This window comes from Vicia villosa, unplaced genomic scaffold (genome assembly GCF_029867415.1).
Source record: "Vicia villosa cultivar HV-30 ecotype Madison, WI unplaced genomic scaffold, Vvil1.0 ctg.000217F_1_1_3, whole genome shotgun sequence".
Classification (NCBI taxonomy): Eukaryota; Viridiplantae; Streptophyta; class Magnoliopsida; order Fabales; family Fabaceae; genus Vicia; species Vicia villosa.
In genome coordinates this window covers 550,776-568,343 of record NW_026705081.1, presented here as the reverse complement: position 1 = coordinate 568,343, position 17,568 = coordinate 550,776, and the positions used below count along the sequence as shown (strand labels likewise).

Sequence of the window (17,568 nt, the reverse complement as noted above, 5' to 3'; positions counted from 1 at the left end):
TCTAAGTCCCTCAATTCAAGCTATATGTAGCCTGGATGATGAGACTATAAGTCTCTCAAGAGAGGCATTGGCCTTATCGGGCGATACTTCTATTAAGCCCTCAGACAAGACTTAAGGTTAAATGTCTTAGACTAGCCTTCAGTAGTGCCTCTTGGTCAAAATTTATATATTTTTGTCTCGCCCAAGGAAACTCAAGTCCCTCAGGAAGAAATTTTAAATAGCCTTGTAATTTTAAGTCCCTCAGGCAAAGTTATAGGTAGCATGGCTGATGAGACTATACGTCTCTCAAGCGAAGCATTGGCCCTCTCAGGCACAACTTATATCAAGCCATCAGACAAAACTTAAGCCAAAGTCTCTTAGGCTAGACTTCAGTCGTGCCTCTTCGGCAATATTTATATATTTTGGTCTCACACTAGGATTTTTGAGTTCCACCGCCCAACTTACCATCCTCCTTGCCAAATATGGATTCTTCAAGACCTGTCAGACAAGATAGTTGGTTTTAACTAAGATCTTATGACCATGAAAGTAAGGTCTTAGTTTCTTCCTCGCGATGATGACGATTAGTGCCAACTTTTTAATCTTTTGATAACGTGTTTCGGTGCCTCTAAACAACTTACTCAAAATACATAGGCTTTTCTACCTTGTTTATTTCCTAGACGAGTACTGAGCTCATAACTTGATATGTAATTAAGAGATAGAGGGATAGTGGAAACTCCTCCATCGGGAGAATTAAAATATGAGGCGATGCAACCAAGTCCTTCACAATGAGATAGTTGGCGCCAATCACCTTAGCGTCTACACGCTCACCACATGTAGTCTCCAGGGTTACATGCCCCTTTACTTGTACCAGTTCTCTTGGAAATCCTAATAATGAGCAAATGAAATTCTTGACGTCATTAGGATATACCAAGACTCGCTTAATATCCTAGTTTCCAAGTTGCATAGTGACAGCCAATGGGTCATTATCGTGAATGTTGACTCTAATGGTGTCTCTTTCAAAAAAGGTGATGTTAACCACTGTTTCCCCTTGCTTGGCCCTAAGGAAACCAGGAGGTATCATTTGCAGCAAACACCTGTATTATGTATTTCTTTTGGAAGGAGCTAGATCTTCCTCCACCAGCGAAACCTTCGACTATGGTTTTTGTATTGGAACGTAAGGTTTTGTTAGCCTTCTTTAGAAGGAATATGGAAGGAGTGGAAATGGAAGAGGTGCGACCTATGTTAGTTTTTCCGGAGTCCTGCAGTGGGTGCCACTATAATAGTTAAAAAAACTGGTGTGTATGTTATCCTTGCAAGGGAATGGGTACTCATAGGGCTTAGTAGGTTTATAACAATTTATGGTGGTTAGGGTTTTTCCACGATGGCAAGAAGCCCCGTACATTAGTTTTGTGATGGTTTTAGAGGATGTGCTAACGTTAGGTGAAAGGCTCTATGTCTCAGTATGATGCTTAGGTATAAGCGTGTGACTTAGGATCTATCTCTTCTTCCGTTAGTGGAAAGGTATTTATAGAGGCCTTTCGGCCTAGGATGTTCTTCAAAAGATCATTGTCCACTCAGTCAATAGTGGACAACATATTCTCTATTTCCTAGAGAGACGTGGACCCTCTACTGTCCCAAACTTCTCTCTGTCCAAGAAACTTCTTTTCCCATGTTTTTCTATATCTGGGCAAAAGGGAGGCACTTGGGGAAAGGAAATACCTCTTGGAGGGTGACATATGGTCATCACCCTTCTTGGTATTGCGAGGCTCACGCCCTCGCCAAGTCTTATATAAATATAACACTCCAGACATTATAAGAAAAACTCAATTCAGTAAGAGTATTATTCTTTCATTTTACTTTACCATTCATTTAAATAGAATATGGTGTAGTTGTTTCATGTACAATTCCATATTTTTTTTAAAATTCATTAAATAAATTGGAATCATACTCTCTTCCCTTATCACGATGAAGTTTTTTAATTTTCTTAATAAATTAATTTTCAACTTCATTCATAAAATTTGTAAACATATCAAGCGCTTCAATTTCAATTTCATTCATAAAAATAACTTAAATATATCAATTTCATTGACAAAAATATCATTATTAGTGATATTGAAAAATCCTATCCCAATAGACTAACTAAACTCTGCCTTATTCAGAAGAAATCCAGAAACATGATTCTTTCTAATCACATGAGTATGTGTGACATCCTTCAAGATTAAAGTCTTTTTGGAGGTGGACTTCAACTCCACTTCTCCAATACTAGCAATGTTAGTGGCGTGGGAAACTCATAATAACACTTTCTTATTTTTAGCATTCATGTATGTTTTGAACACTAAATGATCATAACAGACATGGCGAGATGCGCCATGTTTATCCACAAACCATCAAATCCACTAACCATGTTTATTTTAATGATCATAGCAAAAATTTCTCATTAGTCAGGTTAGCCCATGCATTATGGGAAGCACCAGGCTTTGGCCTGATCTTACATTTCTTAGCCATATGATATGGTTTTCCATAATTGAAGCAAGAGAAAAAATCTATCTCATTTCTTTGTGGTGATGGGGTTTTGTTATAAATTGGAGTAATTGGGGGCCCGTAACGGTTTCTCATTCTTAATTCAGTTCATAACATTGCAAATTTGATTCTTTAATGGTTTATCAGATGGCTTCAGAACCATACCGAAAAATATTTATGTTTTTTGAAAACAACCAAGACTTTTTTTCTTTTTGGTCATGTTTATGATATTCTTTTTTAATTTGAAGGCGAATAATCATACTCTTAATTAGAAATTATTTTGTTTTGTGGTAGAGAAATTTTGTAAAAATCTTTCAAATTAGGGGGAGTTTGTTAATATTAAAAGCAATTTGAAACTTTTCATTAAAGGCATACCTCTCATGATGATATCATGAGAAATATTTTGGAGTTCGTGACATTGAGCATCCATAGAGCTTTCATATACCACCAAATACTGAAGTGGCGACTAATAACATACTTCCTTACTTCAGCCTTTTCGGTATTATAGTTCTTTTCCAGAGCTTCTGAACCATGTTTTATAGTATCGTAACTACTGTAATAATCATATATATCATCTATGAGTCTATTTAGAATGTGATTTTTGTAAAGATAGTCATTCTCTTTCCATAGGGTGATTGCTTTCCTGAGATGTAAATCGTTCACTTTAATTTATGAAGCAGATTATAATTCAAATGAATTAATAGTTCCATAAAAATTCACATATTTGTTGTCGTTAGTTTGCTCGGTTGATCCAAAAGGAGGAACAAGAATTTCATTGAAAACATCTTAAAATTGTTGTTTTACGATTTTCAAAAATTGCCACTGAAAAAATTATCAAATGGAGTCGCATGTTAGGTCATTTTCTTTAAGACATTTCGCGGTGCTACCCAATATTGTGTGAATCACTCACTCAACGATGCCTCCAGGATAAAACAACTCAATTCTATACTATATGATTACTACTTTCACAATAGATAATCAGTCTAAAAATACACCCTCTGATGATATAAAGACCAGTCAAATGTGGTATAAAGACCGCTCACAATATCTGGTATAAAGACTAGTTGTAACAATTTCTCAAACAAGGAGAAACTCAAATAATTCTCCAAAGAGAATTCAATAATGGTCATTTGACCATTAAATAATTTCTCAAACCAGGAGACATTTAAATAATTCTTCAAAGAGAATATAAACAAATACTTGATAGTTTCTCAAACAAAGAGAAATTCAAATAATTCTCTAAAGATAATTGAATAAAATACTCTTCAAATTCAACGAGTAGAAAAGAAAGGAGAAGAAGTTGAAGCTTTAACAATTCGAAAGACTAGATTAAAGAGATTTTTTTTAACAAAACAAAAGAATATATTATTAAATGCACAAGAAGTGCTAGATTGTTACAAATTTTACACCAGAGCCAAGCAGAGAACAAAACACTGCATCGAAAAATTATAATGCATAGCTGCCAATGTTACACCTGAATAAACATACTTATAAATGTTTAAAAATGCTTACTGATATGTAATTCCCCTCCACCAACCTCTTATCCTTAATTTATAGATAAACTGAATCCACAGACTACACACCATTAGTCCAATTCAAAGTTGCAGCCTCCAAAACCTAACAAAAACAAACAGCTAATTCTCCTGTCTTCAATACCCAACTGATCACCGAAATGACCACACCTGTCCACACTAGTCTAAGACCGAATCGAGACACCTTAAATATCAAAACCAAATCCTCCACAGATGAGATCGGAGCATTGACAAACTACGCCAATGCTAGCCAAACTGACAGAAGAGAAAATAATAGTTCGGCCTTGGCGATATGATTCTGTCACCATCAGAAATCGGAATCAATCTTCCATGATACCCAAACTAACCTTGGGATTCAGGTACCACATTGTAATGTCCATAAGAATTGAATTTGACTTTATTCTTAGCCACTTCCAAGCCGACATTTTCGCATCTTCCACGATCTTTTTGATATGAATTTCCTCATTTCGAAAAGCTTTATTATTTCTATGTTTCCAAATACTCCAAATGCATGCCGCCCAAATAACAATCATCTTCTGCGATGACAATCTATCGATACCAATCAAGTTCTCGAACTGTTCAATGTGCTGCCACCCATCATTGTGAAGTGCAGAGATTACACCAATCCACTTACAAATGGATTTCCACACACCTGCAAAAACCAGACACTCCAAGAAAATATGAGAGACCGACTCCTCACCCCCGCACTCTCTGACACACCCTAATTGTCCTTGAGATAACACCTCCCTTCTATATAAATTGTCTTTTGTGGGGATTCTATTACTCAACAATCTCCAGACCAAACAAGATACTTTATATGGTAACGCCTTATTCCACACCTTAGACCAAGCATGCCCAGAATTTTCTTGCTTGATCGATGTCGATCTCTTATATACCTTTGTCACTAAGTATTCGTTTGAGGTGACGAATTCACCTATCGGCAGATTACAAATCTCCTTCCACTAGTTTGAGATACCGCCCCGCCCCGAATTTTGAATCTCTAAGTTCAACTCAAAAGAAGTCTTTGAAGATTTTTAGATTGAAACATGTGGATTCCTTATACAATGAAGTAAGTTAGTCAAGATATGTAATCTAAGTAATAAGAAATTTATAATTTTCTCAATTAACACACAAACACTTAAAAATTTCTAACAATAATATTGACATGTTCCAATATTATTTAATCTAATTATTTCCTTTGAATCTATGAGTTTTTAAATAATTTATAATTAGATCTCTCATAAATATGTGGCCTTCCTTGTTTTAAATTTATATTGAACCACAATCGTTAGATGAAAGTAACAAAGTTGGATCGTGAGATTTGAATAAAGACAAATTTATAGAAAGTTAAAAAAGTAGTTAGACTTAGTATTTGTATATTGTGTAATGCATCACGCCATAAGTAGTATAGGGACCATTTATTTTGTAAGTATTATACTTGTTAAACAGAATGAATGAGATGAATACAAGTTCGTAGTGATTCTAAACATTTCTTCTTTTCCAAGTGTATGTTGAATGAATTTATTTTTTATGTAGGGTTCTTATACTTGTAAGAAAAAATTGAATGAGATTAATTCAAGTTGATAATTGTCTCGACCTGAAAAATATTTGAGGCAGACTGGAAATTAATAAAATCATCATCAAAGTTTATTTTTATAGAGAAAACATTGATAAAATTTTTAAAGAATAAAATGATGGTCATCACAATCAAATTTTTGTGTAAATAATGTATTTTGTAAACAAATTAATATATTAATATTTTAGGTAAGTAATGTAACAAGTTTTTTTTTAAAAAAGAACTAATCTTACCCATAGGTTCCATAGATAAATCGAGAGGTAAGATACATTAGTTTTGAAAATATTTAAAGTATGACTACTGGGGTTCGAACTCATGTGCATATAATTTTACTATTCAGTTTTTATATCGTCAAGGTGTTAAGTGATAACTTTTCATGATTTTCATGATGATGTTCGCTACCTCGCTTCTTTAGCCGAAGTTAAATGCATTTCGCGTTCGAGGTGTTATGTGTTTTTTGTAGTAGTGGGGTGAAAGTTTTTCATAAAAGATATTATTTATATTAGTGATGGGATATATGCATCCAATTAACTTTTTTTAATATGATAAAAGAGTGGACTTAAAACGATTAAGTTATCGATTTCATAGATAGGAAGACAAGCGTTAGAACAAAAAAGTTATACGACTAGTGTCCGAACTCTCGAAGAAAAAAGGAATATACATCCAATTAATCAATTTTTAATCCAATTTTAATTATGAAAATATGATATTCAAAATGATCAAGTTATACACGTGCGTCTTGAAAATTAGACAAGAATTATATGGTTGAAAACTAGATAAGAATTACATGGTTTAAAGATGAATTTGACAATATTTGAGACAAATAAGAAAATTGTGAATTTTTAGCAAAATTTACATCATGACGTACGTCCGATAATTTAGTCATATATTGAGTTCGTAATTCCGAGGGAGGGGGGGGGGGGACCAGCGACAATGAAAGCTAATAAAAAGAGCTAGCTACTTCGAAGAAATAAATGAAAAATAAAGCCATGATTACTACGAGCTTTACACATACAACATACATACAACATTAACACACAATTAATTCACACATCATACATACTATATTCTATACAACATCCATTGACATATGAAATATTATGAATAGAAACAACTCAATATATTATAGAAAAATAACTTTACGAAACACAAAAAGAAAATGATGTAAGATGTGGAATGATGGTTATCAACAAGAAACCTTTAGAGATGGATGATCTTGGTGTTGATTGCAATATCAACCAATGACTTTCTCCTCCAACTCTCATAATAAAATAAACTCTCTTCTCTCTCAAAATTTTCACCACTTCCTTACTCTCAAAAAGGCTCTCTCTTTATCTCACAAAATGACTTCTACTCATAATGTTAGGGTTTTTGGTGGGGATGAAGACAACTTGCGAGGGTTTTGAGATAGTGATGGAAGATGAGAAATGCATGTTTGGGGAAGGTTAAAGTGTTGTTAAAATTGTGGATTAAGTCATCTAACATGCATCTTACAAGAAAACAAATGAAGCACTAAAATGACAAGTTAATATAGGGTAATGAGAAATTGAAAGAAGTTTGACACCAAAGAGGAAAATTATTTGGTTAGTGATGAAAATTAATCTTGGTAAATCCTTGATTTGTATTTGACAATGGTAAAACAAGTTTTTATCGTTTTGCCTTTAACATTTGAATTTAAATTTTGAATTTTGATATTTTGCTAGAAAACACTAAAACCCTAAATGTATGACTTTTTTTTTGTTTTGGATTTTAGGATCAGATTAAAAATAACGATAAACATGGTGATAAATGAAGAGTGAAAGACTAAATTAATATATTTTTGTGTTTTGAGATTAATCAAATGAATTTAACAAACGATAAAAAATCGAGATTTGCCAAGATAAAATTAGAGTACTACAATAGTGATTCTCACCATTTCTTTTTCTCTTTCATCTATAAACCAATATGATATATCGTCTTTATTAGACCCAAGAAAAGACATTGTCACCAAAAAGAGAGAAAAACAAATATAACACCATATCTAACTACAAGAATAACACTCTAAAGACCAATGAATTTATAAGTGATCTTCATCTCCAGTTCTCTAAAAGAGCTAGATTAACTAATCGAAGATTCATAAATTCCTAACTCTTCTCTGCTCTTTGGCTTATAAACATCATCATATTTAATCTAGGATTTCTTAGGAGCTCCTTTCACCCCCACCCCATAGAAATCTCTTGTGACCTAGCAAGCTTCATCCAAAATTAAACAAACATCTTCAAGAAATATATTAAGAAGACGAGGATAGTGTTGAGCACTAGGGTTGGGAATACGCCAGTCTGGTCTATAGAGGCCTATAGCCTGACCTAGCCTATTTAACAAAAATGATAGGCTTGGTCTTTTTTAAAAGCCTGTTTAAGTATATAGGTCAGACTTAAGCTATTAAAAAAGCTTATGAAGTCTTATAGGCCAACCTATATATATATATATATATATATATATATATATATATATTAAAAATAGGGTAAATAATATATAAAAGGTTATGTTATCTATTTTTAAAAATAGGTAAATGTATTATCTGAAAGCCTTAATGTGAAATAGTCTTTTAATTAGGCTATCAGTTCAGGCCAAACTTTTAAAAGGCCAAACTAGATCAAAAGGCCTATAATAAACCATAGGTCGGGCTCAGGGCCTTAAAAGTTTATCGTAGGCCATATTTAAGCCTTCTAAGGTCTATCCTGACTTATTTCCACCCCTATTGAGCACATAATTAAGAAGAAAAACTCTGTCACCCAAACATGCATATATATGCTTCAAGAACTGAGCCTCTTACTCATAAGATTGACTAAGGAGTCTCAAGTGGATCCATGCCAAGAATTAGCTCCAAAATGCAAGTCAATGTATTTAAAAGGGAGTGTTTAAATATCACATTGAAAGAATTCTCTCACAGAGGATAGAAAGATTTGATCTACATTAACCCCTATACGGATAATTTTGAAAAACTTCACTCTAAGCCCTAAAGCCAGCCCAAACCCTCTAAAGATTGTCTTAATATTCAACAGATTCTCCAGAGTTAAAACAACCACTATCATCGACATACCCAATGCGTCCACCTTGTATCCAGAGTAGAGACCAATCTCCTTAGCCCTAACAACTTAACATCTTAGCCCCTCATCCATAAGAAAGAAAATGAATGGAGCTAGAGGAACCCCTTATTTTGAACCCCTTTGGATGATAATCTCTTGAGTCAAACAACCATTAACCAATACCGCAAGATTACCAGCAAAAACACAAACTGTCATCCAAGACCTCCACCTCTCACTAAACCTGAATCTAATAAACATATAATCGAGAAAGTTTCAATTGACTGAATCATAAACTTTATGAGAATCCATTTTAAGAATTAGGCAAGCTTTCTTAGAATTCTTGGCCAAGTTAATTACCTTATTTTTTGCCACCACTTCATCAACCAACATCTTCCCTTTCAAAAAATCTTATTGACTATGGGAAATAAGCTTATTCATTACTGTCCCAAGTCTAGTAGCCAACACTTTAGCCACCAGCTTGTACTAAGACCTCACTAACGAAATCATTCTAAAGTCTCCCAAATGAGAGGAGGAATTAAAATTGGGGACCAAGGTTACAAAATATGATTCAAAACTACAAGGTAGAGATGCAAATCGATGAATTTTTTTGAAACAATGCAAAACGATGGAATTGCTCAATCATAATCCCCAAGTCTTCTCTAAGCAAACTCCAGGACCTTTTTTTTACCATCATTGTAGGACACAACACAATCAAGCTCCTAAAGACTAAAGGGAGCTGACTAAATAAGGTTATCATCATCCGAAAGAGAATAGAAGACTACACCATTCAAAGGAGGTTTATCAACATTTGATTCTTTGAAGATCTCAATGAAATGGTTCACTACCTCTTGTCTAATTTCAGACACCCTGTCTAGTCAATTATTTCCAACCTTAAGAGATAAGATAACATTCATTCTACCTTCATTCCTAATAGACACAAGAAAGTAACTAGAATTAACATCTCTCTCTTTAAGCCACTTAGACGTTGATATTTGAAACAATTGGAAATCTTTAATCCTTAGCAAGGACCACTAATCCACTATCGCATGAGATCTAAACTCAATCTCTTTAATAGATAAGGACCTAAGATCATAAAGAATACACTTTACTCATATCCTCTTTGCATTTATCTATCTGAGAGTCAAGATTACGAAACAGTTGTTTACTCCAAGATTTTAAGACTACTTTAAGTACTTTTAACTTCTCCATCAGAACAAAAAACTTTCAACCAAGAATCTCAATACTAGTCTAGAACGAGGCCACTAGTTTAGGAAAGCTATCATGAGATAATAAGTGATTATTAAATCTAAAAGACTTTAGACCTCACATCTGATTAATATATTTAAAAATGACATGACAATAATTAAAAATATCTCTAAGAAGGCCATTCACTACAAGAAAACATCAAATTTGTGGGGTGATTGTGCCAGGTGATAATCATCTCGAAAACCAATGTACTTGCGGAGTGTTTTTCACCTTGCAATGCAGTTTTTTTTAAAAAATTTATATGTTTTTCCGTCTCGCAAATGATGGTGGGAAATTTTTAATTTTTGAAAAGAACATTGTAAAGTGTAAAACACCCCGCAACTATATTTAAAAAAATGGGGGGAAATTAAATGGTGCAATTACTGAGGTGTTAGGGTGGTAGGTGACCGTTTGGAGCAATTACTGACACACATGTTGCAAGGTGAATTTTACTTCGCAAGTCCCAACGTCCCTAAACGTTGCGGGGTTATAATCACTTTGCAAGCGTTTTTTAAAAAATTGGGGGAAATTAAGTGTAGCATTTACCGAGTGTACAAAGTGGCAGGTGACTGTTCTGGGCGTTTACTGACACAGACGTTGCGAGGTGAAATTCACTTCATAAGTCTCAACGACTCTAAAAATTGTGAGGTTACTTTCACCTCGCAAGCGTGTTATAATAAATATCACCACTTCAACTTCTTTCTTCTCATTCCAGATTCATCCAACTTCTCTCTTTCTCTCTTCCAACCGCTGCTCTCTCCTTCCAGCCTCTACAAACCTTCAAAATCCCTCACATCTCTCATTTTTAACACAAATCAAGACTCTCAATACTCAAATTTGTTGCTGGATTCAAATTTTCTTTCAGTTTTTTTCATCAAATCCAATTGCTAAGGTACACATATGAAATAAATTGTTTGTTATTTTATATTGGGTTGTATGAGTTGGTTTAAATTATGTCTTTTTTTGAAGTTTGTATGATAAAAATAGTGATGGTTAGATTTGTGTATACTATTTTAGAAATTTTGTGATGAAATTTGTATGATTTTACTGTGTACAAATTTGTTTTTCTAATATATGTAAAATTGTTAAAATGTATTAAAAATATCTGTTTTTTCTATATAAAAAAATTAAAATAATAAATATCCTGTTTTTAAGTTTGTTAAAGACATTTTTTTTCCTTTTTTTCATAAATAAATAATATAATAGATTTATAATATCTTGGTAAAAATTAAATAAAATATTTTTAATAATATAATATTATTAAAACAGAAATAAATATATATAATATATTTTTAAAATTGAATATTATATTTTCTAAAAACATTTTGTTCTACTCTAACACACGTTGCCTGCTTTAAATTTTGGAGAAAGGGGTTGCGAAGTGAATTTCACCTGACAATGTTGCAATGTAAATTTCATCTGGCAACATTGTGAATTGAATTTCTCCATGCAACATGTTGCGACTAACATTTTTACAGGGTGTTTAGTCTATCATACAATAGTTTAGTTGTAGGGTGATATTTATATTTATAAAGTTTTTTCAATTTTTTTTTTTGGTAGTGATTGAATTACCTCTCCCAATTGGATTAAGATTTCTTAAAATTTGTTCCTCAAATCTTATATTTGAGACACTATCGCACACAAATATTTTCTTGGTTTGAAACCTTGGAATTTTTTTTTAAAATAATCATGTATTAAAAAAAAATACGCAAATAACCACGTTTCGAAAAAAATTACGCAAATAACCAGGTTTCTGAAACCCTTAACACCAAGACGCCATCTCACATGGTTTATTCCTTTTTTTTAGTCCTAGGCGCCATCTGACATGGCACACTCAGTCCCAATAAGCCATGTCAAATGGCGTCTCCCTTCAACTTTTAGGAGGAGGAGCCATCTCATATGGCGCCTCCTTGTGTATTTTTGCTCAATTCTCCATTTGAAAATGCACCAAGGCGCCATCTGAGATGGCTTATTGCAGAAAAGTTGTACATAGGAGCCATCCCAAATGGCGCCTCCCTTCATCTGATACAATGGTGGCGTCATCTCACATGGCGCCTTGGTATCAATGTTTTCTGAAACTTGGTTATTTGCGTAATTTTTTCCGAAGTATGGTTATTTCCGTAATTTTATTCTAATACATGGTTATTTAAAAAAAAAAAAATTCGAAACCTTGATCACTCTATATGTAGGAATTCTAGCTCGAAACTGCTCAAATTTTACCTATTAAAGAAAGAGATCAAGATGGATATCAAGCTTTAGTAGTAAAGGCAAGTGCCTCGTGTCGAGACAGATCACATAATTAATGATTATGATTACTCAATCTTGTTTCCTTCCAATTATTTTATTATTATCACGGAAACAAGATATACATTATCTATTAAGTCGATAAGTGGAGAAAATACAACGGTCAATTTCTCTACCAACAACATCATCCTTTCCTAATCACATCTCTTTCATTCCAACTCTTATAAAATTAAGTGACAAAAATAGCTTCAAAATATCATCATACATATCCATTACCCCTTTCAAATTTCATTAATCAACATTAACAAAAATTTCAAAGAAAAATATATTTCAAAAAACACCATCCACAAACTGAATATATTATATTATTTATATTATATAACAATTTATTTTATAGTACCTTCCAAAAAAATTAATAATGCACAGTAGCTTCAGAACAAAACACTGCAAGTAGGACACACACAAACAAAAGAAAAAACATTCAAAAAACATTAATTTCTCTTTCACTTAAGTTGTGGTTGAGAAAGTTTCAAGCTAGTTTCTTCTTCCAAACACTCCCTTGCCGCTTCCTAAAAAGGCAACATTGCCATTTTCAAAACCCATTAAGAACAATAGTTCTTCCTCTATTTTCACAACAAGAAGAAAAAAAAAACCTAACCCTATTTGGCTGCAAAATATTTTTCAGGTTTTTTTAGAAGACACTTCATGCAATAGCTTGCATGTAAGTATTTTTTATGATATAGTTTATAATAATTTACATATAATCATTTTTATTATAATATAAGGTTGTTAAATTATTTTTTGTGCTTATAGAGTGTGGAAATTAATCAAGGAAGTAGCAAATTAGGACTCATGCTAGCTGTATCACCATTGATGAACACAAGAGATGAGAGCCAAAGAGAGATGGAGGAAAGTTTATCAATTGAAACATGTGATTTTGCTGATCTTTCCGAAGGGACTTTACTGGAAAGCATCAACTTCGAATTCGACGATGATTTCTTCGTGTGTTTCGACGAAGGAGACGTGTTACCGGATCTTGAGATGGACCCGGAAATGCTTGCTGAGTTTTCACTCAGCGGGGGCGAGGAATCGGAGATGAATTCGTCGATAACGATGGTGGATAATAACAAGTTTTGTGATGATCATCATGATGGGAATAATATAGTTAGTGTTGAGAAAAAATTGCAAGAGGAAGAGAAACAAGGGTCTTCTTCGGATTCGGGTTCGAGCCGTGGGGAGGAAATTGTTAGCAGAAGAGATGAATCTGTGGTGGTGAATCCATTGCCTAAAGAAAATGAAAAAGGAAGAAAATCATCATCTTCTTCTCAAAAGAATAATCATCAAGGAAAGAGAAAAGTGAAGGTGAGTTGTTACATATTGCTATTTCTTAGTTCATTATTTCAAAAAAAAAAAGTTTCATGAATAATAATATATACCAAACATTCCCTACATCATATAGGCTTTCAGAGCCGTTTTCGCTGTAACAGACCGTTTTTTATGAATCAGGTGGATTGGACACCAGATTTGCATAGAAGATTTGTACAAGCAGTAGAGCAGCTAGGTGTGGATAAGGCGGTACCTTCAAGAATTTTAGAAATCATGGGAATCGACTGCCTTACTCGCCACAACATCGCGAGCCACCTTCAAGTATTGATTTTTCATTCTCTTTTTCAAGTTCACATGCTTCAAAAAATTGTGATAGATTTGAAAGAAAGATAGATAGAGAGAAAATAAAGTGATGAACAAATGTAGAAGAATATAAAATGTATATGTATAATTGTTGGAAGATTAGTTTCTAAATTATGAAGTATTTAATGCGAATTGCAGAAATATCGATCTCATAGGAAGCATTTGCTTGCGCGTGAAGCGGAAGCTGCGAGCTGGACTCAGCGGAGGCAATTGTCTTGCAAGAGAGATGTGAACCATTGGGTTGCACCAACTATGGGTTTTCCTCCGATGACACCACCGGTGCATCATTTTAGACCTTTACATGTGTGGGGGCACCATCACATGGATCAGTCCTTTATGCATATGTGGCCTAATTATTCGCCGCACCATCCACCGCCTAATTGGGCGCCTCCAAGGCCGGCTCCGCCTCCTAACCCTTCGTATTGGCACCAACGGGTAAGTACTTTATTTGCACCTCGAATATAATTCATAGTTTTTAATATCCTAATTACATGTGAATCTGGTGACCACTCTTATTGTTTAAAGATTGTTGTTCGCTGAAGATTAAATACTTTGACATCTAAGATAGTGACGATTATGAAATTTTTAGGTTAGAATTGTGTGAACATTAGATAAACATAACTTTAGTTTTTTGTATCAAGTTCCCTAGGGTTTGAAGGCTCTAGAAACTTCTTCTTGTTGCACTTGTCCCTAGAGACAATTGTTAAGTGATTAGGCAGTCTCGATATTTGATAGTGTGGAAAAGTCGAGATATCTTGCTATTTGATGCCTCTAGAAATACCCCCTTCTTAATCATCTTCCATCTAAGCTCGGGTTATCTAAACTTTAGTGGTTTAAGAGCCTCTCGAGACCAAAACACATATTTTGATCTTGTTGCACGATAAAAAAATTGTAGAAGATACGAGTCATGCTAGTGCTTGCTCATAACCTAGTCAAAAACTTAGACTCATATTGTCTATTATACTTATGATTTTAAATTGAGGTTCGCGACTGAAATGTAGTCACAATATTATTTCTACAATAATATCAAACCGCAATTATGCCACAATCAGAACTACATCGTCCTTATGTTTCCGATAGTTAAGGTGTTCTCACAAAAATTTAAAATTTTATAACCTCAAATTTCAATATTCTTTAGATTACATGAAAAATCTTAAATTTAACTATTTTAAAAGTTGTATTTTAAATATCTCTTAATTAATATTCACTCTACAATAACCATAATGCACATTACAATAACCCTAATCAAAACACTCGCATCCGTAATTTAAAATTAATATTGTGACATTTTAGGAGAAAATTAAACAACATAGTTTGTGATATGTTTTTTTAGATGTTATATTTCATTAGGGTAAAAAAGGAGACTAAGTTATCTTAGTTACTTAAAACATTATAGAAAACGACCATTCATCCTTCTTTTTGTTTTTATTATCTTCTAATTAGGTATATATTGATATTCTTTTATTTTATGCAGGCTCAAAACACACCAACCGCAGGAACACCGTGCTTTCCACAGCCTCTGACAACAACGGTAACAATTCACGTTACTCTCTTGGATCTACCTATGTTGTCTTCTCCTTACAACTTTGGATTCTTATATCAATTACTTACTCCATATATTTTCATATTTATTACTCACAGAAAACATGCATTACTTTAACTTACTCTAGGGTTTTAAAAAACCATCGCATGGTGGTCGCGTAAAAACTTTCACGATTTTAATTGATACAGATGTCGCAACATTAATTGCGACTTTTTTAAACCCTACTCATATTATTGAGAAAATAAACTAATAATCAAATACAATAAATTGTAGAGATTTGCCTCTCCAACTGTTCCAGGCATTCCTCCACCCCATGCAATATACCAAGTAGATCCCGGCATGACCGTCCCCGCCGCTCAACCGTCTCCTCCGCCACACTTAGACTTCCATCCGGTAAATTTACTTCCATACCCCCCTCTCTCTCATGTCATTATCATACTTGTCTTTTTATCTAACTTACTCCAGAACACACTGCATGCATATCACAACGCATTATTGTTCGTCCGTGACTATAAATACAACCTTTCATTTGTATTTTTCGCATCTTTCTCACCAGCAGTTACTTTCATGTTTTCATAATAACTTAGTCAAAAAATATTTAAACAGAATAAGAATAATCAATATTAAAGGCTTAAAGTTAAATCTAACTGTGTATTAACATGCATAATGTTTTTGTTTCAACAGTCAAAGGAGAGCATAGACGCAGCTATTAGTGATGTATTATCGAAACCATATTTACCATTGCCTCTTGGTCTTAAAGCTCCTGCACTTGAAGGTGTGATGGGTGAGTTACAGAGACAAGGAATTCCAAAAATTCCACCCTCTTGTGCTTGAATGAGAGAATGGTTTTGGCTCTTATGCATGACAAGGCCATGAAACCCTAATTCGTCGAATTTTCATATTCTCACTTTTTTTGTTTGTTTGAAAAAAAGAGTGAGGGACAATAATAATATTAAGAACTTTCTTTGTTCAAATATATGATATATCTAAGCAGTGCAAAAAGTTTAACTCGAGCTTTTGGTATATATTGTTTAACCTAATGCCAAATGTGTGGGATTATAAGGCTGTGATGATTTTTGTATTGTTCGAGGAATATGATATTATGTAGTATGAGACTAATAATGTGAGGAAATATCAATAAAGTGCTTTTAGTGTAATGTTTCTCATTTCAGACATTTTAATATGAACTAAAAAAATAGTTTTAAGAGTGGATTGCAAATTTTATAATACTTAAAATGGAAATAATATTGTAATATTTTATTAAAATTAGTATAGAAATATGTGCTATGCACGAATTATAAATTCATTTCTATTAAAAAAAGAGAAAAGGGGATGTGCACTGACGGTGTAAAATATTTTTACACTATCAACCAATCACAATTATGTATCCAATTAAAACACAATTTTAATTTTAAAAAGCTAATATGACATGGCAAGTATAAGGATTTTGATTGGTTGGATGTGTAAAGTTAGTTTACACTGTCAATGCACTACCTTCAAACTCTAAAAAAATTATGCCATTTATATATTTTTAGTTTATTTTTAAAATAATGAATATACTAGAAATTATATTTATTATAAGAAAAAATTTTATAATACTTTTATTATTTAAATTTAATTTTAGAAGTTTTATTTGGTATATATAAATGAGCAGCACTTCTTAACCCCACATCATATGTATTTTTTAAAACAAAGAAACTTGTGTCCAACCGTCTTAAAAAAACATCAACACACTATTACAAAATGCATATTCTAAAACAAACTATTATATCGATCAACTAATTTACTGAGGTAAAATCTATTATGTCAAGCAGGATAACAAATTTTTTTTATAGAGTTATATAATTTTGTGTAAAAAAAATTACAAAGAAATTTTTCATAAAAGCTTCAAATGAAAATTTGGTTTGAATAGTTATTGTTAAAATGTTATGTTAGGTATTTCATCTTTTTAATGAAACTTTTTTTAGATATCAAAATTTTAAAAAATCACTTAATTTTGAAGCTATTTCAAATAGATTTTCATAAAAATCATTTTTGAAATACCACTTTTTGAAAAAATTGTAATTTAGACTATATTTTGGTCTTCAAAAATATTTGTTTATGTTATAGGATGTCAAAAGTAATGTTTCAATTTAGAAAAAACGAATATAAAAAAACTTATAATATTTTGAA

The 17,568-nt window shown here is 32.8% G+C and overlaps 1 protein-coding gene across 1 annotated transcript; it reads left to right on the top strand.

Annotated features, from left to right (window-relative positions):
• Positions 1-12,658: 12,658 nt before the first annotated feature.
• LOC131625441 (probable transcription factor GLK1) lies at positions 12,659-16,528 on the top strand. Its single transcript, XM_058896308.1, has 7 exons — positions 12,659-12,885; positions 12,978-13,526; positions 13,671-13,811; positions 13,992-14,288; positions 15,328-15,384; positions 15,670-15,789; positions 16,081-16,528. The coding sequence occupies exons 2-7, from the start codon at positions 13,017-13,019 to the stop codon at positions 16,228-16,230; spliced, it is 1,275 nt and encodes a 424-aa protein (XP_058752291.1). The 5' UTR covers positions 12,659-12,885; positions 12,978-13,016; the 3' UTR covers positions 16,231-16,528.
• Positions 16,529-17,568: the final 1,040 nt, after the last annotated feature.

What these genes read in the sequence shown, in the direction of transcription:
- LOC131625441 (XM_058896308.1), top strand. Translation starts at nt 13,017, where the DNA reads ATGCTAGCTGTATCACCATTGATGAACACAAGAGATGAGAGCCAAAGA. An exon ending in ACATCGCGAGCCACCTTCAA is followed by an intron (nt 13,812 to 13,991) that starts GTATTGATTTTT and finishes TGCGAATTGCAG; the next exon opens with AAATATCGATCTCATAGGAA. An exon ending in CTTCGTATTGGCACCAACGG is followed by an intron (nt 14,289 to 15,327) that starts GTAAGTACTTTA and finishes TATTTTATGCAG; the next exon opens with GCTCAAAACACACCAACCGC.